The sequence below is a fragment of the Erinaceus europaeus genome, chromosome 13 (assembly GCF_950295315.1).
Source record: "Erinaceus europaeus chromosome 13, mEriEur2.1, whole genome shotgun sequence".
Taxonomy (NCBI): domain Eukaryota; kingdom Metazoa; phylum Chordata; class Mammalia; order Eulipotyphla; family Erinaceidae; genus Erinaceus; species Erinaceus europaeus.
In genome coordinates this window covers 41,777,575-41,805,113 of record NC_080174.1, presented here as the reverse complement: position 1 = coordinate 41,805,113, position 27,539 = coordinate 41,777,575, and the positions used below count along the sequence as shown (strand labels likewise).

Genomic DNA, 27,539 nt, shown 5'->3' with positions numbered 1-27,539 from the left:
TGTTAAAGAATGAGAAAAACACAAAAGAGATTGGGAAACACAACCCTTGAAGAAAATCAGATGACAGGGAAGGAAGAACTGCAATGACAAACTTCAGGGGAAAAGGAATAAACCAAATTTTATTGTATAGGCACTATTTAGGGCAAATAGTTGTCAAGAGGGTAAGAAAAATTATCTTTAACACACACACACACACACACACACACACACACACAAATTTTGTTTTTTTTTTGCCTCCAGGGTTATCACAGGGGCTTGGTGCCTGCACTACGAATCCACTGCTCCTGGAGGCTATTTTTCCCATTTTGTTGCCCTTGTTGTTGTGCTTGTTGTAGTTGTTATTGTTGTCACAGCTATTGTTGTTGTTGGATAGGACAGAGAGAGATGGAGGGAGGAGGGGAAGACAGAGAGGAAGAGAGAAAGATAGACACCTGCAGACCTGCTTTACCGCTTGTGAAGGTACCTCCTGCAGGTGGGGAGCCGGGGGCTCGAACTGGGATCCTTACGCTGGCCCTTGTGCTCTGCGCCACATTTTTTCCATTTTATTGTATAGGACAGAAACTGAGAAAGGCAGGGGAAATAAGAGATAGACACCTGCAGACCTGCTTCATTGCTTGTCACCCTGACCTGCAGGTGAGTAGCCAGAATCCTTGCCCTTCATACTATGTGTGCTTAACCTTGTGTGCTACCACCCAGCACCCACCTCTAAATGTAACAAAAATCAATTTTGACAATCTCAAACTGGTAGAGACCTCAAAGTTATAGTGCTGTGGCACTGTTCTTCCAGTGAGTGGTCTCAGTTCAACAGATCAACAGCTGTCTAGAGAGCTGACTGGATTGTGCTGGCTGAACAACCAAGTAAAATCCGCAGACTGATGCCTCTTACTACTTATTGGTGGCATTTCTAAGTCAGGGTTTAAGTAGGTGGTAAGGAAGAGGAAGAAAAGACTTGAGCCAGCACCATTCTTTCTGTTTAGGACCAAGACCCATCTTTTGTCAGGACCACACTAGCTACTTAACTGTACTGGGAAAGGCTCAGAAAACTTTATTTCCTGCCCCCACCCCTAGTTTCCAAAAACTTCTCTTGTCTATTTCAACAACAGGCTATTGTTCTGAAATAATGGATCACTTCTTCTTGGTGTGTCCTGGCGGTCTGGTGGAGACTGCATAGTAGAAAGATCAGGATGCTTCTTGGGACGGGATTCTCTCTCTCTCTCTCTCTCTCTAAATGAAAAACAAAACTCTGGAAGACCAGACCTTCAGACTCAAAGATATCAGATCTAAGAATTTAAAGCGTCTCCCTTTTGAAGGGAAGCGCAACTAACAGGAGTATGTGACTATCATGTGTTCAACCCTAAGGACTCACATTTAACTCTCACAATTGTCTTCTAATACAGGTTTCACCCACATTTCAGCAAAGCAAGAGACATAGGATAGAGCTATTAATTTTATTTTTTATTACTAAAAAATGCTTCATTTTTTTAAAAAAAATTATTTATTCTGAGAAAGATAGGAGGGGAGAAAGAACCAGACATCACTCTGGTATATGTGTTGCCAGGGATCAAACTCAGAACCTCATGGATGAGAATCCAATGCTTTATCCACTGTGTCACCCCTCGGACCACAAAATGCTTCATTTTTTTATTTAGCTTTCTGACTTTGGGACTGTGCCCTCAACACTTTAATGATGATTTTCTGCTCCTCAATAAGGAAGGCACGCTTGAGCCTGTCACGGACGCACTTAGCACACATGGAACTACCATAGACCCTACTGACATTTTTGTATCCGACAGTCTCTTAGGTCTCACTGCATGAACTCCTTGAAGTCAGCCTGGGCACACACCACACATAGATTTGGATGCCTTGCCAACCTTCTTGGGGTAAAGGTAACAATTACCTGGGGTTCAGGACAGCCTGGTATTGTTAGAGGCTGTGTCGTAGGACATCCTACATCAGTAGGTCAAATGTTAGGACCATTGTGAATGCCTATAGACACCATCCCAGAAGAGAAAGTTATTAGTTTAATACAACAGCTTGGGGTTCAAATCCACATTTCTCTGATTCTAAAGATTATGCTCATTCTTCCATAAGGTGGAAACCTACCACTATCAAAACTAGGTTAAATGTTCCAATGAAGTGAAGTTTCAACAAGAGCAATCAAGTCTCCAGACGTGTTGGGTAATTTACCTACATGGTTCTAAACCACAAAGGCCAGCACTGGTACACAAGACCTTTTATATAACTATGAAAGCAACAAGCAGTTATCCCCTTACCCTCTCCCTCCTTACTAGGGGGAGTAGGTAAGTTCCTAGAGAGTAAGAGAAAAGCTGTAATAACTGGTAGGATGGATTTCCAGTCCCAGTCCCTGAGAATATAAATGCAACCACAAGGGAGAAAGAAGCAGAATGCTAGCAGGAAGAAACATCTCATATTCCATAATATTACAAAATAAAGAATATCTCCTTCATACAAAAGGTAGAAGTGCAGAGCTCTTACTTGTCTGAAGCATTAGGCAAATGGATATTTCTGGATTATTTCAAGTTCACTAGGTTTCTTTGGTGTCTCTGCAGAACAGACTAGATAATCCAATTCTGTAAGTCTAAAATGCCAATTTTTCTCTTTAGAGATATTCTTCTACCTTGCACCAGCATTTACTTCACATCAGTCCTTTCACCAGAAACCTGTTAATTTAAATCTATTTTTCTGTTCTTAATAAATAATTTTATTTTTATTTATTTCTTAAGGGGACTTAATCTTTATTTATTTATTATTTACTGGATAGAGATAGCTGGAAATTGAGAGGGAAGGGGGTGATAAGAAGGGAGAGAGACAAAGAGATACCTGAAGCCTTGCTTTACCACTCGCAAAGCTTTGCAGGTGGGGACCAGGGGCTCGAACCCGGGTCCTTGTGCACTGTAACATGTGCGCTCAACCAGGTGCACCACCATCTAGCCCCTTATTTTATTTTTATTTATTTTTACAAGAGAACTGTTCAGCTCTGACTTATGGTGGTGCTAGGGATTGAACCTGAGGCCTTTGGTGCCTCAGGTATGAAAGTCTTTTTGTGTAACTATTATGCTATCTTCCCCAGCCCATAGTTTCTTTTTTTTTTAAAAGCAATGTTTTATATTTTATTCATTTATTAGAGACAGAAATCGAAAGAGAGAGGGAGGGAGTGAGGGAGGCGCCTATAGCACTGTTTCACCACTTGTAAAGCACCCCCCCCCCACAGTGCTTAGGTGGGGTTTGGGGGTTTGAACTTAGGTCCTTGAGCATTATAATGTGTGCCGCCTGGCTCCAAAACCTACTTTTCTACAATTCTTCTCACCCTTGGTACTTAGAAGGGTATAATGTACAGGGGTTGGGGGTGGGGGGTGGGACTTAGAACCTGGGAGACAAGGGGAAAAGTAAAGTAGTGAAGGTAGATGTCTGGTACCTGCTGGCACTTACATATATTTAATATACATTAATTCTATTCACAAGAACAAGGATGTGGTCCAGAGAAGTCAAATATAAACTTGATTCCAGTGTCTAGCAGGCCTTATCTTATCTCTCATACTGTCTTCCTCACCTGCTCCACAGCCAACCTTCCAAACTGCAAGACAACCAGGGCTACTACAAAATGGGAAAGCATTTCCTGAAAGCAAAGCCAAAGCAAGTTTTGACCCTCTGCCCACAGATGTACTCCAACAATGGGTAACAGACCTTTCTTCTAACACAGAGCAGTGCAGCCAATTCTCCAACCACCAAAGAAGAGAACAAGGTGGGAAGCCCAATTGCCTGAAAACACACTACAGATACTGCTACTACAGACTAAAATAATTTTTTGCCTTGAGAAGTTCAAAGACAAGAGAGCATTTGTGTGTGGGTGGGTGGTGTGGTGTGGGGGCTGTGCATAATGCATCCACAATCAAGAGAACAAATTTCCTGGTCTCACCCTTATGTCTTAGGCAGGGCCTAGAGTCCCTCCAAGGCCACTCTAGATGCAATATGAAAGGCCTATGAAACTGTGCCAAATATGTCCTCCACCTAGTCTGTGAGACTCAGGCACAGACAGGCTATACTCTGTTATTAATGACAAGAAAAGTGTCAGGCATACAAAGACAAAATTCTTGATAAATGTTGCTTAGCAAATAATCTACTAAAAAGCATCTTTAGACCCAATCTCTGTTAGCATTCCTTCTTTCCTTTAATCTTTATTTCTTCACCGTGGCTCTGTACCTGAATTCTAGACCTCTGCATTGAGGGATTCCTGTGTGCTGGCATCAAAGGGAACTGACTTTCTTGTCAAAAACTGAAAAGTGCAACCCTGAATAGGCCATGGCCATTTGGGCAAGAGCTCTTCATAAAACTGCAGTGTAAAGAAGGAATGTCTGGAAAGGAGGGCAACGGAAGATGGGAGCCTGTATCGCTGGAGAAATTTCAATCTAATTACAAAAATAAAAGAACCTGCTGTTCTAATCCACCTCAGAAACCTCTAGAGGTAGGCTTGACCCTTTCAGTGGAGGGCGAGGACAATGATGAGGTAGAAGAAGGGGAGAAGAAAGACCGTTGAGCTGCTTGTGTTCCTGTGGTGGGAGCCCCTGCAAACGGCAGCCTACCCACTGCAGCAGCCATTGATTTCCAGAGGTCGATATTCTGCTCCCACAGATCTGCTCAGCTAGAGGTTTAATCACATTGAGTACTTCTGCTCAACATCTCCCCTGCACTGCCCCCTCCTCAAACCAATAAAACAAACACCAAACACAATGAGACTTGGCAATGGATAGATGGTACTCCCCACAGCTGTCTCCCACACCCAAAGAAATTGTAAGCCCTGATATCAAGGGAGTATACTCGAAGTCGAAGGAACCAAGGTTATACAGTTAATGCACAAGGACTGCATGAATAGACCCCACAGTTCCCAGAGAACCTCTTAAACCACTGACCAACACTCCCACATAGACCCATCTAATTAGAGCTTACATTTAAAAAAGAAAATAGGGGAGTGGGCGGTAGCGCAGTGGCTTAAGTGCACGTGGCACAAAGCGCAAGGACTGGCCTAAGGATCCCGGTTTGAGGTCACAGCTCCTCACCTGCAGGAGAATCGCTTCACAAGTGGTGAAGCAGGTCTGCAGGTGTCTATCTTTCTTTCCCCCTCTCTCCATTTCTCTGTTCTATCCAACAATGACAACATCAATAATAACAATAATAACTGCAACAAGGACAACAAAAGGGAATAAATATTAAAAAAAAAAATCCAGGTTCCTAGTGGCTCAATTGATCAAACACAGAATTATTGCATGCCTGAAGTTCCTGGTTCCATCATTAGTGCCACTCGCACCAGTGGTGTTCATGTCTCTTTCTCTCTTGGCCTCATATATAAAATAGATCTGGAAAAGTGAAAACTGGAAAAAAGAGGGAAAAAAAAAATCCTAAGTTCCGTGTGTGTGTGTGTGTGTGTGTGTGTGTGTGTGTATATATATGTGTGTGTGTGTGTGAGAGAGAGAGATAGAGATAGATAGATATTGATTCAAGAACTTCTACAGGGTACCACTTGTATGAAGCCATGTTTTCCAGTTTGCCATAATGCTCACCAGTTCTATGCAATATGGTGTTAAAGCCACCTCTCTCCCCAGACTTCTCATTTGGGCCAGGAGTGGACAGCTTATCTAGTCAGAAACCACTTACTTCTTGGCCATAAATGCCCAGAGTGTTTTAAGGGTCACTAGCTGAAAACAATGAGACTGGGTCAGAAGTGGGCTTGGGTTAGAGAAGACAAGAACAGTGCATATTGATGGTATGAGGCTGTTCCAGGCTCAGCAGGAAAGGAGTGCTATAGAGACAGAGAAAGTAAAAGGTTAGGAACTCTACTTACTTTCTCTGAGTCAAGTATTCCTCATTAGGAAAGTCAACTGCACAGGTCTTGTTCTCCATGACAATAAATAGCTCTAATTTTAGAGCTAAAAAAATAGAGAGAGTAGCCCAGGGCCCAGGAGGTGGTGCAGTGGCTAGAGTTCCAAACTTAGAAGCATGAAGTCCCAAGTTGAACTACCAGCATTGCCATGTGCCAGTGTGTTGCTCTGGTTCTCTAGTCCTCTCATGTGGAGAGGAAGTACTACCTTTGGCTTTTAAATCATTTGGCTGCCTTTAAGAAGTATCACAATTAGAAAGCAAGTAAGGGGGTAATAAGTACAACAGGAAAGGCAAAGCTGGCACAGTGCTGAACATAGGTTAGATCAATGTCTAGGGGTCATTAATATGTGCTCCCTGATTTGGTACTTAAAGCCCTAAGTCCATACTTGCCATTTGTTCTTCCTTATCATGGTCTATTGAGCCTGTTAAAATCCAAAGGCCTGAGAGTAGGGAATAGACAAAATCTTAAGACAGTAAAGATAGCCATAAATTCTACAAGGCCTTTTAAAAATCACAAGAACAATTCTGAACATAGAACACAGAATAAATTCTAGAAGTAGAAGACAGGGGTGGGATGATGGTGGCTGGTGTTGGTGTTCCTGATAATAGTTTATTTGAACACTGAAACCTTTTATTTGGAGCTTCTCTTCTGCCTTTCCAAAAATGTCAAAAAACTATCCACTTCACCTCAGCAAACTATATTCAATATTTCTCCTGTATCAAAGCTGACCTTGAGGAGTAGGTTTACCATTTCTCAAACTTTTAACCCTAGTTTCCACCTTCATAAGATGGAAACAGTCAAATGTGAAAGAAGTTAGCAATCTGGAAGTGAACTCTGTTTCATGGCAATCAGAGATTATGTCACAATACCAGCTAATTTCATGCTGACACCAGAGGCTCAGGCTAAAGAAATGAATGGGGCAAGGAATCAAGTCACAAAGTCAGCACTAGATCAATCAGTTTCATCACAGCTTCTAAGGTTTTAGAAACAAGAAAAAATAACAACAGAGCTAATTTATACTTGATTTCTCAGGTATGTTAACACTGCTCCATACCTGCTAGGCCTCTAGACTAATTTTGTGGGAACAGATTGTCAATTAGGGCTACTATTTCTGCAGGGATAGCATTTCTGAGGACTCAGTTTATTTCTAGTTCAAAAAGTCCAAGTGCAGCACCTCTACCTCCAAGTACAGGCAAGCAACAGCTTGGCATCCACATCTGGGGGTTGGCATTCTGATTTTGACTGGGCTTTCAAAACTAACAGCAGAAGCCAGGGCATGTACTTCACTGAGGTAATTCCCTAGACAGCTCTGCAAAAGGTTTCGAAAGTACCAACAGAGATGTACTGTACCAAAGCAAAGGACTGGGGGAGAGGGGGGCTTTCAGGTCCTGGTGCATGATGGAGGACCACCTGGTGGCTGGAGGTGAGTGTTTTGCAGAAAACTGATAAATTTTACCCATGTATCAATGACTGTATTTACTATAAACCATTAGAGAAAGGACAGGTAATGAAAAACCACTGTCAAAGCAACTGAGTTCATTCATTGACTAAGAAATTACAGGAAATACTAGCTTCTGAGATTTCTTTCTTCTAGTATAAATGTTCTCAAATCCTTCTATGGAGTAGACCTGAATCTCAAAGATGAAGATTTGACTAGAAAGCTCAACCTCCAAATCTCCACATAACTTCCTCTCTCCTTTCTCCAAAGAAAAGGGAATGTGAAGTCAAGAGGGGCACATGTCTTGCCATGTGCAGTCCAAGTTTGAAACCATATAGGACTGTTACATCTGAGAAAGCTCCAATGCTGTGGTGTCTCTCCCTCTCTTCCTTATCTGAAATAAAAATAATGAAAAAGTTGGCCTGGGAGCAAAGTCCCAGACACGCATGCACACAAAAGTTATGTTGGGGGCCGGATGGTGGTGCACCTGGTTGAGCGACATGTTACAGTGTGAAAGGACCCGGGTTTGAGCCCCTGACCTCCACCTGCAGGGGAAAGCTTTGCAAGTGGTAAAGCAGGGCTGCAGGAGTCTATCTCCTCCTTCCCTCTCAATTTCTGGCTGTTTCTATCGAATAAATAAAGATTAAAAAAAAAATTTTTTTTAAGTTTTTTTAAAAAAAGTTATGTTAGGCATTCTGGTATATTTGCTGCTGGGGACTGAACTCAAGACCTCATGCTTGAGATTCCAATGCTTTATCCACTATGCCACTTCCCAGACCACTTCTTAGGCATTGCGTATTCCCTTAAAGGAGCTCCCTCCAGCCTCCCTGCCCCAAGCCAGGGTCTCATGCATGTGCATTTCACTATACCCAGACCACTTTTTCATTCATTCATACATTTGTTTGTTTGTTCATTCATTCATAGGGAAAAATACCACAACACCTCCCATATGCTTCTGGGGCTCAAATATGGGCAAAGCAGTGTCATACTCAGTGAGCTTCCTTTGTGGTCCTCTTAAAAAAACCTTTTGCTAGTACTTTATAGGAATTGGTCTTACTTTTGAATGTCCTTGAACAAGACCTTTATTCTTTCTGGGTTTTAGGCTCTGCATGTGTGTGTGTGTGGGGGGGGGTTTACAGGAGGGAGGTGTTGTTGTTGGTGTGATGGATTGGCTTGGCTCTACACCCTAACTATAGAGGCAAAGCTAAAAAATAACCCACTTCCCAGAATCCCTTAGAGATGAATTTTGGATACAATTCAAGCTCTGCTAATTAGAAACAGATTCAAGATTAGATCAAAGTATGACTGAGACAGTATTTCTGTCTCCACTTGTTTTGCCAAGAGCATTTTGGTTTCATCTTCCAGTTAACTGGGTGCTTGGTTCTAGTGGTGGCATTTGTTGCTTCTTTATTCCAGCCTAGTGATCTCTGGAAGACAGAAGAACAATCAATCCCCTAGTGGCTCAGAGGTTAAAAAAAAAAAAAATTCTCTGTATAGGTTCAGTTCCTTGAGGATATACCTAGAGTATGCTGCTCCCATCCTTCCAATAATTTTGTTAGCCCAATTGCCTACAATAAACCTTATTCATTAAAAATACCTAGGTTTAATGTTCAAATCAGAAAATAATCCAAAGATACATAGTTTGAAGAACAGACTTATTCACAAAGATGTCTCCCCTAAGCCAGCACCCTTTAGGGAAAATAGACAAGTCGAGGGAGGGCTCAGAACTTTATAGTTGTCCAAAACAAACTCCTTTCCAAGACCTTTTCACAACCCCCCTGCATTTTCTTCCTCCTATTGTAGGCTTTAGGGATTAAAGTACTCACAGAAGACAAGAGGGTTGAGTCAGCATATGCTTTCCTTTCCTTCCATATATTCTCTGCAGGCATTTGCTCTGCTTAGGATAGCATTAAAGCCCAACTAAAAGAAGTATTTTCTGTCTTTAGAGAGTTTTGGACTTGAAAGGATACCAAGCTTCTTCCTCAGTACAGGAAATATATTCCTAAATTCCAAATATAAAAGAACCAGGGCATAGCAGTCTTAATAGCCCTGTGTGGCTAATGTGAAGACACGTTTGGCCTGCACAAAATTCCAGCTTATCTTTATACCAATTTATGGTCTCAGCAACCAACCACCAGTTTCCTGTAGCAGAGCTGGGGACAAATTGAAAAACAAGGTCAAATCCAAGTGCTGTGCTTGGTGGGGGTGGGGTGGAGGTATACTTCCCACCAGCCCTCAGTAGGGCTTGCTGACCTCGGAGCCATCATAGCTGAGGCAAGGTTCAGTTGATTTTTTTTTTTTTTTAACAAAAGTTGTTCTGAAAAGAAAAAAAGGGGGTGGGGAGAGAGAAGGTAACAGCAGCAAGAGGAATCTGTGTGAGACACACAGGCAGGAAGCAGAGCTGAGCCACCAGCAACTAGAATAGAAACAGGAAATGGGCCCAGGAACAAGCATACAGTGATCTGTTGCAAGCAGCACAAGCTCCAGCAGACACCAGGCAGTAACAGGGCTGGAGCAGCGTGACTAGAAGAGAGAAGCGGATTGGCTAGCCCTGCCAGAGAGCCAGAGATCTACAGGAGGGAGGCTACTTGCACAGGGTTCATGCTGCTTGCTCTGAGCAGTCTGGACAGAAATGACAGAGGGGGTGGGGATTTCCTTTTTGAGACTTGTGAGCACCTGGGCCACAATTCAAGGGGACAAAGCACAGATACCTAGATATAAAGGAAACAAGTCACAAACCTCAGAAAGGGCTTGTTTCTGTGGGCAGCATAGCTGCCAGTATCAGTTTTTGTTATTCCTTAGAAAACAAACCCCAGGCAAAAACTGTTGACCCTACTTTCTTTTTCCATGAAATGAGAAAAATGGGGCATGCATACCAACAGGGTAAAATTAAAACCCTTCAGAGGATTTATGCCACTCCTCCCAATAGACCTCCACAAATAAGCTAGCCCCTGAGCAAGAACAAAGGGGCTAATCAATAAAAATTTACAGTAGTCTGACAGGTGCTAGAGATGCTCAAGCACCAGAATAATGCTAGAACACAAAGAAATCACTTGAAGAAAATAGAGAAACACCAGAGAAAATATTTCATCGAAGTATAGAAGCCAAAGTAGAAGTTTGATAGGCATGGAAAGAGGAGGAAAACGTTTTAAGTTGAAGATCAAGGCAGCAAGAACTGAGAGATTTGAGAAGCTTTAGCTATACCTGAATGTCTGAAGATAAGGTATGTTGGAGCTGTGAATGGTCCCACAACATACATAAAACAATTTGGTGGTAGTTTCTCATGCCTGTCTTTCACAACTAAGGGTTACCTTTATTAGACACAGCATAAATATAATTTATTTCATCAGTCTCTAGTTTGATATTTCATTTGAAAATTTACTCTCAGCTCTCAGGATTCCTTGCTTTTGAACCATTAGACAAATGAATCATCTGGTGCTTGTGGACATTGCTAGATTCAATTAAGTTGGGATGGGGCCCAAAAATATGCATTTATAGTAAGATACTAGGTGGTACCTAGGCTCCTACACAATGAACCACAAGGTGTTAATACAAGAATTTAACTGATTCAAGTTGCCACTAATCAGGACACTGTGTTCTAAGAAGAATGGCAGGGAACTAAACCATAGAACCAAACACTAGTCAACTTCCTACCACTTGACTCCTAAGAAAGATGTGCCTATTCATACCTTCTAACATTCTGCCACTGTCTTCACTCTTCTACCTACTTCATATATATGTAGGTCTTCATATAGATAGGTCTTAAGACGAAGTTGAGGAATCTGGGCTTATTTAGTTGTTTCACACTCTTCAAACCATCTCTGCCTTTCCTAGATTTATTTATGAGCAGTGGGGAGAGAGAACTAGAGACCACTCTTGCACATGTAATGCTGGAGGTTGAACTCAGGACCTTGTGCCCAAGAACTCAATGTTTTATTCACTATACCACCTCCCAGGCTGCTCTATGATGCCACCTTTGAAGTGTGTGCTTTCCCTTTATACCCTTCTTTTATTTGTTTCCATTCCTCCAGTCCTCAGAAATCAAGTCCTATCCTTTTCTGAAAAGAATCCCAGTTACCGACTTCTTGACAAATTCAACTATCCATTTTCCTTGAAATATGTTTGATGTAAACCAACTTTCCCCCTTCTTTGGTTTCTAAAGATGAGGTGCAAACCTGGTCTTCCAATTATCTTCCCACCTATTTGATGGGTGCTTCTAATCAATCGTTGCAGGCATTATCCAGGGCTCCCTCTGACTCATTCCCAGTTTCCATGGCCTGGGAGGCCTAGCCTAACTCATTGCATAGCTTAACTAATCGGGAAGAGTAATGGTTTACAGTAAACAGTAAAATACAGTAGTTGGCACATATATAACATTTCTCGGCTTTCCTTTTTTCCCCCCGTTTTCCGTATAACACTCTAAACCCCCATCTAGGTTCCCCCTCCACCGTCATGTTCCAGGACCTGAACACCTCTCCCCTCACACTCCAGAGTCCTTTACTTTGATGCAATACATCAAAGCAAGCCTAATCTTAATCAGTCCTCTAAATATTTCCTAATATACCCGGCCTTCACCTAGTCTCTGCTCAGGCTATACTTTCCAAACTACATTCATATCTAGTTCATTCTGAACTTTTGCCGTAAGTCTCATTTAGACATCAGGGATAGCATTCATTCATCTCAACATCCAGGCATACACTCTTTTTTTTGTTTGTTTGTTTGTTTGTTTGTTTTGTTTTCTTATTTCCCCTTTTGTTGCCCTTTATCATTGTTATAGCTATTATTGTTACTGCTGTTGTTGTTGGATAGGACAGAGAGAAATGGAGAAGACAGAGGGAGAGAAAGAGAAACACCAGCAGACCTGCTTCACCACCTGTGAAGCGAAGCCCCTGCAGGCGGGGAGCCAGGGGCTTGAACTAGGATCTTTATGCTGGTCCTTGTGCTTCATGCCATGCGCGCTTAACCCGCTGCGCCACCGCCTGGCTTCCCTAGGCATACATCTTTAATCTACTTTGCAAATGAAACATAAGAAAAAAAGTCATTCAAAATCATAAACTTAAAAATTCAGGTAATCTCCAAACTCACACACTTTATCTAACATACTTTATCTAACATGTACTTGCCTTTGAATATAAAGTTCACAGGCTTTACCCCCTAGATAGGGAACTTAACTGCCTTTGCTTTATTGTTGTTGTTGCTAGCAGGATTATCACTGGGGCTTGGTTCCTGTACTAAAATCCATACTCCTGATGGCTTACTTTTTTCTCTTTCTTTCCTTCTCTCTTTCTACTTTGATAGGACACAAAGAAATTAACAGTGGAAAAGTAGACAGAGAAGGAGAGAGAAAAACAAAACTGCAGCAGACCTACTTCACTATTCATGAGGCTTCACCCCATCAGGTGACGTTTGGGACTCAAACCCGGGTCTTTGAGCATAGTAAGGGGTGTGTTCCACCAGGTGAATCACCCCGTCCCTCCCCCCTTTTTTAAATAAAAAAAAAAGATTTATTTCACTCATGTGAGAGAGCAGTTGGAGCACTATTCTAGTATATATGGTCTTGGTGATTAATCCAAGGCCCCATTCATATAAGTTCTACACCTACTATTAAGCCACTTGCCTAGCTGATGTTTAAAATTAATTACTTGTTTATTGTGAAAGAGAATGAGAAGGGAGAGTGAGAAGAAAGTAAAACCAGAGCACTGCTCAACTCTGGCATAAGATGGTATCTGGGGCTTGAGTGTGCATGCTAGTTCTGTACTCTAATATACTGAGCTATCTCCCAAGTGAGTGTGAGTGTGTGAGTGTGTGAGTGTGTGTGTGTGTGTGTGTGTGTGTGTGCGTGCGCGCACATACCCGCATCCAAGAGCACAAAGGATAATGTGGTAGATGAACACTGAACTCTCAAGCATAAAGGTATAAGTTTGATCACCAGCATCAATATACCCTAGTTCTCTCACCCCCGACCCCATAAGTATGTAATATAACATATATATGGAAGTCTTCATCCTTGATCAAGAAAATATCTCAATATCTAGGAAGATTATCTCAATACTAGAACATAGGATCTGCATGCCTGAGGTTCAAGAGGCCCCAGACACTACCACACATCAAAGTTTAGTGGTGCTCTGGTCTCTCTCTTATCTGGTCACCTCCCCAGCCAACAGTAAGAGATTTTAAAGCTTCCATGTAAGATGCAAACAGGTTCGAATTTTCTTTTTTAACAAGATTACTTAACTGATGAGAGAGAAGAGAGAATAGCACACCATCACCCTGGCATATCCACTGCCAGCAATTGAGCATACTTGAGGGACCAATGCTTTATCGCCTGTGCTATCTCCTAGGTTGCAGATTTGAGTTTGAAGATGACTAACCGGGTGATTGTGTGGACACACTTAGAAAGAAAAGAATCAAAACAGACACCAGTTAAGAAAGCATAGGGGTCTAAAATAAAAGGGCAGTGAAGATAGTTCACCTGGTAAGACGCACCCTTCAGCCCCTGTACACTGAATGGGAATATCAGATAAAGGGAAAGTTCCATGAGCAGTGCGGAATTGCTACAACATCTCTTCTTTTTCACTGTCTTGCCCTCTGGCTTTTTTTTTTTTTTTGCCGCCAGGGTTATCACTGGGGCTCGGTGCCTATTCCAGAAATCCACTGCTCCTGGAGGCCATTTTCCCCCCCATTTTTGTTGCCCTTGTTGTTGTCATTATTGTTATTGTTGCCATTTATGTTGTTGTTGGATAGGACAGAGAGAGATTTAGAGAGATGGGGAGACAGAAAGGAAGGAGAGAAAGATAAGACATTTGCAGACCTGCTTCACCACTCGTGAGGTGACCCTCCTGCAAGGTGGGGAGCTGGGGGCTTGAACCGGATCCTTATGCTGATCCTTGCACTTCATGCCACGTGCACTTAACCCGCTGCGCTACCACCAGATCCCCATCTTGCCCTGTTTCTCACTCTTTTTTTGGAGGAAAAAGTCTGCTGGAAGTGATGATTTGAGCATGCAGAAAGCGCGGACAGAAAAAAAAAAAAAAAAAAAAAAAGCAAGGAGAAGGGCAGGAGAAACCAGATCCTAAAGCATGTCTGAAGTAAACTAGGATTTGGTGAGTGATTTATGTGAGGGATCCACTGATGGGTACCAGAGTAAAAGAGAATTCCTATGGCGGAGCTGGCAATACAAAGGCTATCCCAGTCCAGGAAAGAACTGCAGAGGCCACATCTGCAAAATGGACCAATCTCTTTCAATTCTCTTTTTTTTTTTTTGCACTATTTTCCTTAACTCTTATTTCCCTACCACCACCCTTAAAAAAAATCCTTTCTTTTTTGCCACCATGGCTGCACACCTGCATGGTTTAAACTGGTTCTCTCTCTCTCTCTCTCTCTTTCAAGAGGGTGAGAGTAAAGGAAGAGAAAGACAGGGAAGAAAAATATTACACTATTGACTCAAGAAGCCAGTATATATTTTAAGACAAAAATGATAATTCACAAACATGCCCATTAAGAAGAATTGGGGGTTATTTATTAGCGAAATTGCACACTTAGATAAACCACTTAGTGTTTTTTTTTGTTGTTTGCTTTTGATGTTAGGGTCTCACTGTTTTGAGCTGGCTTCTCCAGACAGAGACACACAGAGGGAGGGATAGAGTAAAACACCACAGCACCAAAGCTCTGACTAGTGTGGTTAGGGCTGGGTTCTATTCTGGGTTAAATGCATGACAAAGCAGAGCACCATGTATATCAGCTATCTTGCTGCCCCATAAACAATTTCAGTTTTTAATGCTAGAGGAACACAAAGTGACTAAGACTAAAATGCGAAATCTGCTATTTTATATGCTGCTAGAGACAGAACCCAGGGCTTTCCACATTTAAGGTATATGCTCTACTGGTTCTTAAATAGAAGCTTATAAAGATGTAAACTCTAAATCATTCTAAAAACATCACTATAGTCAGCAGCAGAGCAAGTGACTCAGCAGGTAGAGTACATGCTTTACACGCCCATGCTGAGGATCTGGGCTTAACCCTCAGCACCACCCATGACCACAGAACCACTTAATTTTCTCTTGATCATATTAAAAAAAAAAAAAAAAAACAACTTTAAATAACTATAAGGGCAGGGGTAGATAGTATAATGGTTATGCAAAGAGACTCTCATGCCTGAGGCTACAAAGTCCCTGGTTCAATCCCCTGCACTACCATAAGCCAGAGCTGAGCAGTGCTCTGGTGTAAAAAAAAAAAAAAAAAAAACCTGTAACAGAAATTCAGATATTAATTTTCAGATGAGTCCCCTTTTTAAAAAACCCTCCCCCCCAAAAAAGACTTAGTGGAACATCTTGGAGATTTACTTACCCATCTCTTATAAGGATTTTCTTACATAGGATGAAGTAGTAGCTAGTTTACAAATCTTAGCCCCATTTCTTCCAAAGGCCTGTCAGGAAGCCCAAATTAACCCATTCTCTAAATAAGAGTCTAATGCCTGTCATGTCCTAGAAACGACAACATCTATCTGCAGATCTGCTTCACCATTTGCTTCACCTCCCCTAAAGGTGGGGAGCTGGAGGCTCAAACCAGGACCCTTACGCCGGTCCTTGCACTTTGCACCACCTGCGCTTAACCCGCTGTGCTACTGCCCGACTCCCAAGTATGGGGATTCTTTAACACAAGTGCGTTAAGAAAGGCAAGAATGGGGCAATAGATAGTTCCCCAGGAGTATAGCACACACTTTACCATTCCTGGAAACCACTGCAGAGTACCCTACACAAGAGGGAGCTTCATGTGCAGTGGAGTGGTGTTGTAGAGTCTCTCCCCCCTTTTTTCTGTGACTCAAAGAAGAAAATTTTAAACAAGAATGAGAGCAAGAGAGACAGAGACAGACACCAGCTGAATGGCACAGGATTTTTATAAAACTCGAGTAAAATGTTCCTGTGGCAACATACACACATTCTTTCTCTCTCTCTGTTCTTGGAGGGAATTCTCACTTTTTCTTTCTTCAGATGTTACTGTTTCCAGGCCTAGCTGGGCAAATCTGGCAACAAACCAAAATTCCAAAAAATAATCACTTTTTAGTTTTTTGTGGTTCAAGTAGCAGAATGATGAAAAGCAATTAAAACACAGTCTGCCAATAACCTAGTCAGCTCACCTCCCATGTGAGCTTCTACCATGAAGCAAATGACCTATTTGGATGAATCTACAGCAGAAGTTTGAACATGGGAATGTTCCTTGTGATAGGCTGTATAGGAACAATCCTCTCCTGTGCCTGAGAGGCTGCCAACACTGTCACTTTGGGTCAAATCAGAAGCTCTTGGATTCAATTGTATATGACTCTCAGTCCTTAGAAGACATGCAGACTGTTCTGCCTAAGTGTCACTAGAAGCAAGTAGAAACTTTAAGAAGCAACTTACAGTATTAGTAGCAATCTACCAATTGGGTTCTTGCCATAACAATACCTCACCCAGATTTAGCCACAGACTGTAGATGCGGAAGGGAATGGTTACACTTTTCCAACTAAATCAGTTTAAAAAATGTATGTATGTATGTATTTATTTATTTATTTTCCCATTTGTTGCCCTTGTTTTTCACTGTTGTAGTTATTACTGTTATTGATGTCATTGTTGTTAGAGAGGACAGAGAAATGGAGAGAGATGGGGAAGATAAAGAGGGAGAGAGAAAGACACCTGCAGACCTGCTTTACCGCCTGTGAAGCGACCCCTCTGCAGTTAGGGAGCTCGAACCGGGATCCTTACGCTGGTCCCAGCGCTTTGTGCCACGTGCGCTTAAGCAGCTGCGCTACCACCCAACTCCCCCACATCAGTTTTTAAAAAGCACATTCTAGTGGTCCAGGAGTTGGCGCAGTGATAAAGCATTGGACTCTCAAGCATGAGGTTCCCAAGTTCGATCTCTGGTAGCACATGTGCTAGAGTGATGTCTGGTTCTTTCTCTCTCCTACTATCTTTCTCATAAATAAATAAAATCTTAAAATAAAATAAAATGCCACAGATGGACACTTACTCTCTCCAATTCATCAGTTGAGAAAGTCTGCAGTCTCAGATGTCCCACTGACAGTGGCTATTCATCCTGGCCCAAGAAGCCTGGATGACAGGGGCTAAGGGACTCTGCAGACCTAGTCCCATTAAAATTATGGCTCAGAGATCTTCAGGGAGACTTCATGAAGAGGTTCCTATTTGCTCACTGCTTCTTAAAGATCCAGAAACCATTTTCTCTCAAGCATACACAACAAACTTTCTTCATGCCTAAGGCTTCAAAGGTTCCAGGTTCAATCCCTGGCACCAAGATAAACCAGAGTTGAGTAGTGCTCTGGTGAAAAAACAAACTGAAGAGACACATTCCAAAAATTCAAGTACAATCAAATTTTTGAAATATTTATCTAAGCACACATGGATGAATTTTCTTTTCCTAAGTGATACAGAATTTATAATGAAAGGTTTACTATGTACTATTATTATACTAGGTCTCAGAGTAGTCCACCTTTTTCCTTTGCCCAGAAAATCCTTTTATTGTCAGCATTTGAGGCACTTACCCACACTGGCAGAGCTAAGATTAGAAATAAATGTTCCTAGAAACGAGCCTACTACTCAACAGTTGTTCAGGTCACAATCAAAATACATAAGCCTTCTGAGATAATGCTAATAGATGACATTTATCAAGTGCCTAAAATGTGCCAGCATTCTCTATATGTTTAAAAGATTTATTAATTATTTATAAGAAAGACAAAGAGATAAAGCAGAGCATGGCTCTGGCACATGCGATACTAGGGACTAAACTCAGGACCTCATGCTTGCTAGTTCAATGTATGTAATCAACCAGTGTGCCACTGCCCTGCCCCTCCACCACTTTTTTTTTTGTATTATATACAGACTTGCTTTAACTATTTGTTTATTGCCTCCAGGATTTCACTGGGGCTTCACGACCATTTTCTGTTAGATGTGTTTCGTTATATTTTATTTTATTTTTTTTGTAATTTTTATTTATTTATTGGATAAAGACAGCTAGAAATTGAGAGGGATGAGACACCTGCAGCCCTCCTTCACCACTTGCAAAGCTTTCCTCCTGCAGGTGGGGACCGGGGGCTTGAACTCAGGTCCTTGCGCATTGTAATGTGTGCGCTTAACCAGGTGCACCACCACCCAACCCCGTGTTTCGTTTTCTTTATTTTGAGATAGAAGTTGAGAAATAGAGGGTGACGAGAGAAAAAGAGAGAAAGAGGGAGAGGGAAAAGGAGGGAGGGAGAGAGAGAGAGAGAACGAAAGAGATACATCACAGCACTTGTCTATCACTCAGTAATGCTCTCCCTTTGCATTTAGTGACCAAGGGTTCAAACCAGGACACTAGTACAAGGCAAAGTGTTTATACAAGGAGATTTCTTCTGGGCCCCTACAACACTCTATTTCTCTCCAAATTTGGAGTGCTTTACTATGCATCAGCAAGGTAATGATTTTCTAATACATCTTTCCATATTGCAAACTCTAAAAGTAATCTTTTAATCAATTAAATTTAAAAAATCAATAGTCTATTCACAGAACCACCTCCCACTGACTCTATACTAACCCCACAAAATGGGTACTTTTAGGTTCAGTTTGCAAATGCTACGGCTGAGGTATGAAAAAGCTAAGTGATTTGCCCAAGTTGTAGAGTTAACTGCAAAATTAAAATGCAGACCCAGAAATTCTGGCTCTAGAGCCCAAGCTCTCAGTAAGTAGACTACACCATCTTAAGAAATGGGAACACTAACCAAACATCTGGGCATCAAGCACTGTACCAAACAAAACTGCACCTATTCACATAGAACAACCAGAAAAACTGCTCTCACTCTGCCATGTTCCATGTGTCTATTCATACTGAACACATTTCAGATTCTACTTCTTATCTAAATGTTAAAAATCAAGCCCTCAAAACAAGGTAAGAAAAAGAAAAAGGAAACAAAAGCAGCTGCCTGGGAGGTGGCACAGCAGTAAAGCAAAGGACTTGCAAGTGTGAGGTCCTGAATTTGATTCCTGACACCGCATATGGAGAATGATGCTGTGGTTCTGATACATAAGTAAATCTGAAGGGAAAAAAAAGTGACTTCTCTCACCTTCATGTGCTTCTAATATCTCTATTTCCCTGTCTCTCACCTGTATTTATGTCCAAGATTAAAAACAAAAAATGATGTAACTAGGGTTGACAAACGTATTACTTGAGCAAGCAGCCAAAACATATATTCCACAAGATCAGTCCATAAATTTCTATTCAGAATTCGGAAGGTGAATAAATGATAGCTCATCATTTACTTAAACTCAATAGTACCAGAATACTGAACCAGAGGCTGGCTTTCTTTCCTTTCCTTTCTGCCCCCACCATCTTTTAAGGGTTGGAGGAATACTCACAGGCAAGCTCGAGGGTCTTGACTGAAGACTCAGGTTCATATCTTCTTGCCCTCCCTTACTGGAGGTCATTGAAGGGGCTGAGGATGCCTGAGACCCAAATGAATCTTGAGATAACTCCTAAAACAAGAGAAATAACATCTGTGAAGACCTGGTATTGATAAGGCTGACAAGCTCACTTCCTGGTAAAAAGTCTATGAAACTTGCACTTAATAAGAGAAGGCTGTGATGAGAGAGAGATCCTCCAGTTGTACACACTATTACCCAAAGGCAGAAAAATATTTAAGACTCCTGGTGGCAACACCAACCATTTATCATCACCCAAAGTAGGTTTGTCTTGGGGTTAAATGCCAAAATTTGGTTAACTACAAGGAATGAGACCATAAGGTAAAACAGACAGACAAAAAACAACTATAGCTGGTGAAATAGCTTGCTTAGACAGTTAGCTGTTTTGCCATGTGCAGCCTTCATATCATTGAAGAAAACTTTTTAAAAAGTATTTTTTTATTGACACCAGGGTTATTCCTGGGGCTTGGTGCCTACACTACAAATCCACTGGTGGGATTTTGGTTGTTTTTGTTTTGTTTTGTTGATAGAGACAAACAGAAATTGAGAGGAAGAAGGGAGATAGACACCTGTCAAACTTCACCACCTGTGAAGCTTTCTCCCTGCAAGTGGGGACTGGGGTATTGTACAACAATCCTAGTACACTGTAATGTGGTAATGTGTGCACTTTACCCACTACCTCCTGGCCCCCCTGAAGGAAACTGATATCCCATCCCCCTCCAGAAAAAGAGAAGATGAAAATCAGTCAAAAACTGAATACTAGCATCTATGCATTAATACTGCTTCCTTCAAAGACATCAACTTGGCATATGATAGTTATTTCAACAATATCACCAATACATGAAATCTTCAGTGGAGCTACCACCAATCAGTCATTTTTCTTTTCTGTTTTTCAAAGAATAAAGCCTGTGGTCCGGGAGGTGGCGCAGTGGTAAAGCTTTAGACTCTCAAGCATGAGGTCCCAAGTTCGATCCCCGGCAGCACATGTACCAGAGTGAAGTCTGGTTCTTTCTCTCTCCGCCTATCTTTCTCATAAATAAATAAAATCTTTAAAAAAAAAAAGAAAAGAAAAGAATAAAGCCGAGGAGTCGGGCGGTGGCTCACCCGGTTAAACTCACATGGTAAGAATAAAGCCCAAAGAGTTATTTCTTGGGAGCATGGATCGATATGCCAATGCTCATATCCAGCAATTACACAAATCCAGACCTTCCATCTTCTACACCCATAATGATCCTGGGTCCATGCTCCCAGAGGGATAAAGAACAGGAAATCTTCTAATGGAGGGGATGGGATACAGAACTCTGGTGGTGGGCATGGTATCCGTCTGATCCTATGGTCTTGGTGATCATTATTGAATCAATTTTTTAAAAAGTTATTTCATCGCTACCCTGGTTCAGATAAGGCTACAAATAAATCTTTGCTAATTTGTAAAATCAAAGCCACTCTCAACAAATGAAAAAATTTACCACCACTGAGAATATTCTAAAGAATTTTATAATGTCAGGGCTGGAGAGACAGCAAAATGGTTATGCAAAGGACTTTCATGCTTCAGGCTCCGAAGTTCCAGGTTCAGTCCCCAGCACCACCAAAAGTCAGAGCTGAGCAGTTTTCTAATCTTCCTCATTAAAATAAAATAAATACAATAAATAAAGGTCCGGGTATTAAAAAAAAAATATATATATTTATTTATTTCCCTTTTGTTGCCCTTTTGAGGTCCAAGTATTTTAAGCAGTGGCAAAATGGAACAGCAGTCTAAACATGATGAATATACACACACACCATTATCTTTAATTTCTTCTCTATCTATGCAACCTCCATTACCCTATTTCTTCATCAGTAAGGAGAGCTACAGGTTTTTATGTGGTTAAGGTCATACTTTTATTAGTTCAGTCAATCCAGTTACCATGTTTACCCTGTATTTAATTGGCTTTTAAATACCTATTAGAAACAATCTATATGGCAAAGTTCTCATGACACCATCTCCCAAACTACTTGTGGTCTCACACACACAGGCAAGGTAAAGAGGCAGGAACATCTTACCTGTGGTGGAGGGAAGCGCTGCTGAGAATAGGCAGTTTGCTGTGACTGCTGAGACTGGGGTTGAGGGTACGCAGCCTGCTGGGAAAGCGTCGAGGATGCTGGCTGCTGAGGTTGCTGCTGCTGGTAGGGAGACTGTGCCTGTGACTGTGAGTAGGTGGGCTGGCTCTGGGGGTGCTGCTGGGTGGTGGACTGCTGGGAAGGGTATGGAGTTGGGGACTGCTGATGTGGAGGCTGGGATGGCTGCTGGGAATACGGAGGCTGTGAGGACTGAAGTTGTGGTGGCTGAGCCTGTGACTGCTGCTGATATGAAGGTTGGGCGTGAGGAGTTTGAGATGGTGGTTGTTGAGAGTAGGGTGGCTGCTGCTGCTGCTGGGGGTGAGGACTTTGCTGGTTGTAATACGGAGTCTGGCCCTGCTGACCATAACCACTGGGGCCTTGTTGTCCATAGGGAGGAATCTGTAGAAAGGAAAGGATACTTTACCACTGTACTAATACACACACACACACACATACACACACACAAAGTACACTCTTAATTGCTATGTAAGCAGTTTGTAAGAGTTCAAAAGCAGCTCTTTTCACCAATGAGCCTACTCTACCATATCCTAGACCACTGGGAATTTGTGCCTACCTACACTGAACAGCTAACAACCTGGTTCAGATGACAGAACACCTAATGTTTAGTAATCCGTTTAGCATGGGAATCACTGAACTATTCAGCTATTTCATTTAGTTTTCATTCAAGAACCTACTTTCAGGACTACAGAGATACCTCACTGGGTAAGGTGCTTGTGGTGCTTTGTCCACAGGCCAGGTTTGAGTCTTGGCATAATGTGAAAGTATCAAAGCACTAGGGAAAGGCCTGGGGCTGTGGTATCTCTCCCCACCCTCTGTGTTAAGGGGGGGGGGGGAGGAGATAGATTGATCTGCCCAGGAGCCCCTAACTACAGACACACTTTTTTCCCTCTCATTCCTCATTAAAAAGACAAGTGAGGGGACAAGGAAACAGCTCACCCTATAGAACACACACTTTACCGTGTATGAAGACTTACATGCACATGGGAGCATATGCACAAGAGAGGCTTTGAGTGATTTAATGGTACTGGGCTAGCTCTGCCCCCCCCCCATTCAAAAGATACAGAGAAGTGGGGGCTTACTGGGGAGTGCTACAACTGTGCAGACACAAAGCCCCATCAAAAACCCTGATGGGGATGGGAGGGGGAAAAAAGTGATGCTATCTCACTTTCTACATTTAAGGGAAGAGTTTGCTTTTTAGTTTTTTTTTTTAATTTTATTTATTTATTCCCCTTTTGTTGCCCTTGTTTTATTGTTGTAGTTATTATCGATGTTATTGTTGTTGGATAGGACAGAGAGAAATGGAGAGAGGAGGGGAAGACAGAGAAGAGGACAGAAAGACAGACACCTGCAGACCTGCTTCACCGCCTGTGAAGCGACTCCCCTGCAGGTGGGGAGCCGGGGGCTCAAACCTGGATCCTTTTGCCAGTCCTTGAGTTTGGCGCCACCTGCGCTTAACCCGCTGCGCTACCGCCCGACTCCCTGCTTTTTAGTTTTAAGCTAGGTTTTAAATTCTGTCCTTCACTATTTTCAGTATGAATAGCACTCAGATATAAATGATAGAAAATGCTGTCGTATAAAAAAATAGCAAAAAGATAGTGATGCAGAAGGCCGGGTAAGAGGAGACGAAAGAAATTTTAACATTTGTAATAGCACTGCTGGCATCTTTATGGTTCAATCTACTCTTCTTCTATTCCCAGACCCTCCTACCCATTTATCTTGAATCAGATAGCTATATATTGAAAGTCTTGAGAAACAGCTATATGTTAAAGGAGTTCTTTCATCAGTAGAACACATAATACAAGTGGCTTTCTAGGTATCATTGGCTAGGCATTCAGTTGTCACCATTGTTTCTTCCCACTTCCTTTACAGATCATTTGCAGGTACAAACAGGTCAGCCAGGTGAAAGAAAAAGGTATGTATAGCTTGTGGCCAGGGAGCAGTATTCCTTGGAGCATACATGGAAAGCTATCCACAAACTTGGCCTAGTAAGTAGCACACTGTAACTAAACTGAGCTAGTTCGCTCAGGCTAGTTCACTTGCTTTCTATTTCTTTTTCTTTATTTACTGGACAGAGACAGAGAGAAGCTGAGAAGGATGGAAAGGATATTGAGGAAGAGAGACACAGGGACATACTTGCAGCATTGCTTCACCACTTGTGAAGCTTTTCCCTTGCAGGTGGGGGATCTGAACATTGCTCCTTACACACTGTAACACAGACGCTCAACCAGGTGCGTCACCACCCACTTGACTCATGTTCTCTTAAAGAGGTGTCTGCCAAAGATACTCTTATTTTATAGCTCACAAACCCGGTCCTGAATGACAAGCATCAAGGCAATCACAGTCATTATCTACCTGCTGTGCATAAGAGAGGCCGCCCATGGTACTCTGCGCCCGGCCCTGCATGGTCATCGGGTACCGCTGCGGGGTCTGGGACCCATATGGCTGCGCTGGGTACCCATGTCCTTGCTGTGGTCCTGATGGAGGTCCCTGCTGTTGCGAGTAGGGGTTAGTCCCGCCATATGGCTGAGGTCTCATCTTGCCCATCTGATCCATCGGACTGGATGGCTACAAAATAAAAGAGCATTTCATTAACTTGAAGCTCTGAACACAAACCCAAGCATACTGTTCTTTTGAGTCTATCTATATGCCACATAGGAAACTAGGTATTTACGAAAAAAGTAATACCAATCCAGTAAGCTCTGGGAAAATCACTTAACATTCCTTAGAACCTGGATTTTATCATACGGAAATGGATAGTAGAATAATCAGCACTTCAGCTGAGAGAGAACAGTGCTTCTCTACCATGGATAATCCTCGTCAGCATTAAAACTGATGCTTCAACAGTGTGGCTCGGAATTCAAATACACACTCTGGCTGCTTCTATTCTTTAAATAGAATTTAAAAAAAAAACACATTCGTCTATTTACACTACTGCACAGGCACTTAAATTCCAAGTAGGTAACATGGCTATGCCAGTTTGTGAGGGAACTGAGATACTGAATTCAGTCTTGTATCTCTTACTGAGAAGTTCATCTCCATTAATATCTAAGAATTTGAGAATACAAGGAGGCTAGAACATTCATTTTTTTAAAGAACAATATACACAGGTACAGTACAACACTAGCAATGAAAGCTCAAAGTTCAATTCACAGGTGTTTGGCCACCCACAAACATAGCTTTCTTTCAGCTCTTTGTGGGGCATCAGATTCAGTTCATTTACTTTTAAAAACATTTAATATGGGTCAAGCAGTGGTGCACCCAGGTACACATATAACCATGTGCAAGGTCCCAGGTTCAAGCTCCAGCTCCCCACCTGCAGAAGGGATGCTTCACAAGCAGGTGTCTGCTGCAGGTGTCTGTCTTTCTATCTATCTATCCTTCCTTCTCAATTTCTCTCTGTGCTGTCAAATAAAGTGTGTGGGGGGAGGGGGAGGGGGAGGGGAGAGGGGAGGGGGAGGGGGAGGGGGAGGGGGAGGGGGAGGGAGAGGGAGAGGGAGAGGGAGAGGGAGAGAATCAGAGCATTGTTCTGGCACATAAGATACTAGGGATGGAACTCTGGACCTCATGCCTGAAAGTGCAGTGTCTTACCCACTGCATCACCTCCCATACTGCAATCCATTTACTTTATGACAATATATATTTTAAATTTTTAGTATCTTTACTTATTTGATAAAGACAGCCATAAATTGAGGAAAGGGGGGAGACAGAGAGCAAGACAGACACCTGCAGCCCTACTTCAGCACTTGTGAAGTTTTCCACCTGCAGGTAGGGACTGGGGGCTTGAACCCAGGTCCTTGCACCCCGCCCCTGCCAAGAACTTTATTCTACTGGAGCTATATAGCTATATAAGGCAGTTACAGCAGAGACCTGTCAGAGACCTCTACCTATATCCAATGGTATGGGGGGAGGTGTTTTTCTTTTCTCTTTTTTTTTTGGGGTGTGTGTGTGTGTTTTTTTCTAAGTACCTACACACCCATGAGAAGTAGAAGCCAAAAATAAAATGAGAAATAAATCTTAAATTGAAGATTCCAGGGGCTCTTAGCCTTAAACATGCACCAGAATAACCTGAAGAGCAGGGGAGATAGCATAACAGTATGAAGTAAATAAATAAAATAAAATCTCCTGGAGGATGTTAAAAAACATGGGACTATTGGGTCCCACCCCCAGAATCTCTGACTCTGTAACTTCAAGACAGAGTTTATGACATGCATTTCTAACAGGTTTCAAGGTAACATTGATGCAACTGGACCAGAATATCTGATCTAGATGATACCCAGGCTTTGGTTTTTTTCTAGTTGTTAACCTATAGTTAATAAATTATTCTATAATTTATAATGTGTAATACATTAAATAATAACATTGAAATAAATAAATAAAACATTAAAAGAGTTGGTTCTCTGTACAAATCCTAGTGTTTTCTTGGGGTGTGGGGTGGGGAGAGGTATGGGGGAGGGCTACACAGAATACTGTTTTATACTAGGGATAGTAAAGCTATCATGAGAAAAACATAAAATAATTAACCACAGAAACTTTTCTTCTAAAATAGCAAGACAAAACAACAATAACAAAATAAGCAACATTACTAGGTCACAGCAGAAAATCGCAACCAAAAAATAACAATGATCATAAGAGTACTTTCCAAGTTTCTAAACTACCCTTCAGATTTCTAAAGGGAATCAGTAAAACTATGTCCCAAGTTATTACTACATGTCAATATTTTTTAAAGGGCTGTTTGTAATAACCATAACTAAATGATTTTTACCCAAGTCCTGCCTCTGTTATCAGAAACTCCAGTAATAGTCCCAATCAAAGCTACTGATACATGGATTCTTTGGGGACTATTTAAGGACCTCAAATTTAATAACATTTGGATTAATGAGTAATCAACAGCATGTGATCTTCCCCATATACACCTGGTAATAGAGCAAAACATATCCATTCTCTCCTGCAAAGAGCTCAGGGGTTCTCAAGGCCACATCATGCCACATATCACAAGATCCTCATCTCATTCTAAACTGCAGCTGCTGTCCGAGTGGCCCCCAGGTGAACAGACACATCTGACAAGGAGAGAAACCAGCCCACTGTGGGTATATCTGTCAGTCAAGGTCTTCCCACAACAGATAGGGGGCAATCGTTGTCATGGCTACCATGGGGTTTCTAGAGCAATAGTTATTAACTAGGGCTACAGATTGGAATTTTCTGTGAAACCTAGGCTTCTATCTGGAGATTCCAATTTAATGGGTTTTAAGGGACTTGCCCCCACCCCCTTTTCTTAAGATCACTGGGTGTTCTGGATGTATACTATAAGAATACAACTAAGAGTCAGTGATCCAGAAAAATACTGCCCAGTAAAATTTATTCTGAAATATGGTTCACGTGATTAAGGAACTGAATGTTAAATCTTACCTATTTTTAAATTAATTCAAGTAACCACCTATGGCTAGTGGCTTCTCAACCAAACAAGTCAAAAGCAATCTTCACAAATAACTTTCACTTCCCCTTTATCAACAATAGCTTCACACATCCTATCTCATATATATCCTGCACAGCACTGAATAGGATGAACAAGGATCATAGTAAATTCACAGGCTTGGGTTCAAATTCTAACTTTATCACTGTCCAACCTTGAATGCATCAGTTCTTA

At 41.8% G+C, this 27,539-nt stretch overlaps 1 protein-coding gene and 1 pseudogene across 2 annotated transcripts in view; both read right to left on the bottom strand.

The window, feature by feature from the left end:
* ARID1A (AT-rich interaction domain 1A) overlaps positions 1-27,539 on the bottom strand; it is a 90,595-nt gene that overhangs the window by 28,869 nt on the left and 34,187 nt on the right. For both annotated transcript variants that reach the window (XM_007532497.3, XM_060205620.1), the window contains exons 2-4: positions 24,248-24,460; positions 21,818-22,273; positions 19,715-19,831 (exon numbers count right to left, since the gene is read on the bottom strand). In XM_007532497.3, the coding sequence (XP_007532559.2) occupies positions 19,715-19,831; positions 21,818-22,273; positions 24,248-24,460 (786 nt within the window). The remainder of the gene's footprint in view (positions 1-19,714; positions 19,832-21,817; positions 22,274-24,247; positions 24,461-27,539) is intronic.
* LOC103121945 (large ribosomal subunit protein eL34-like) lies at positions 1,562-1,967 on the bottom strand (annotated as a pseudogene).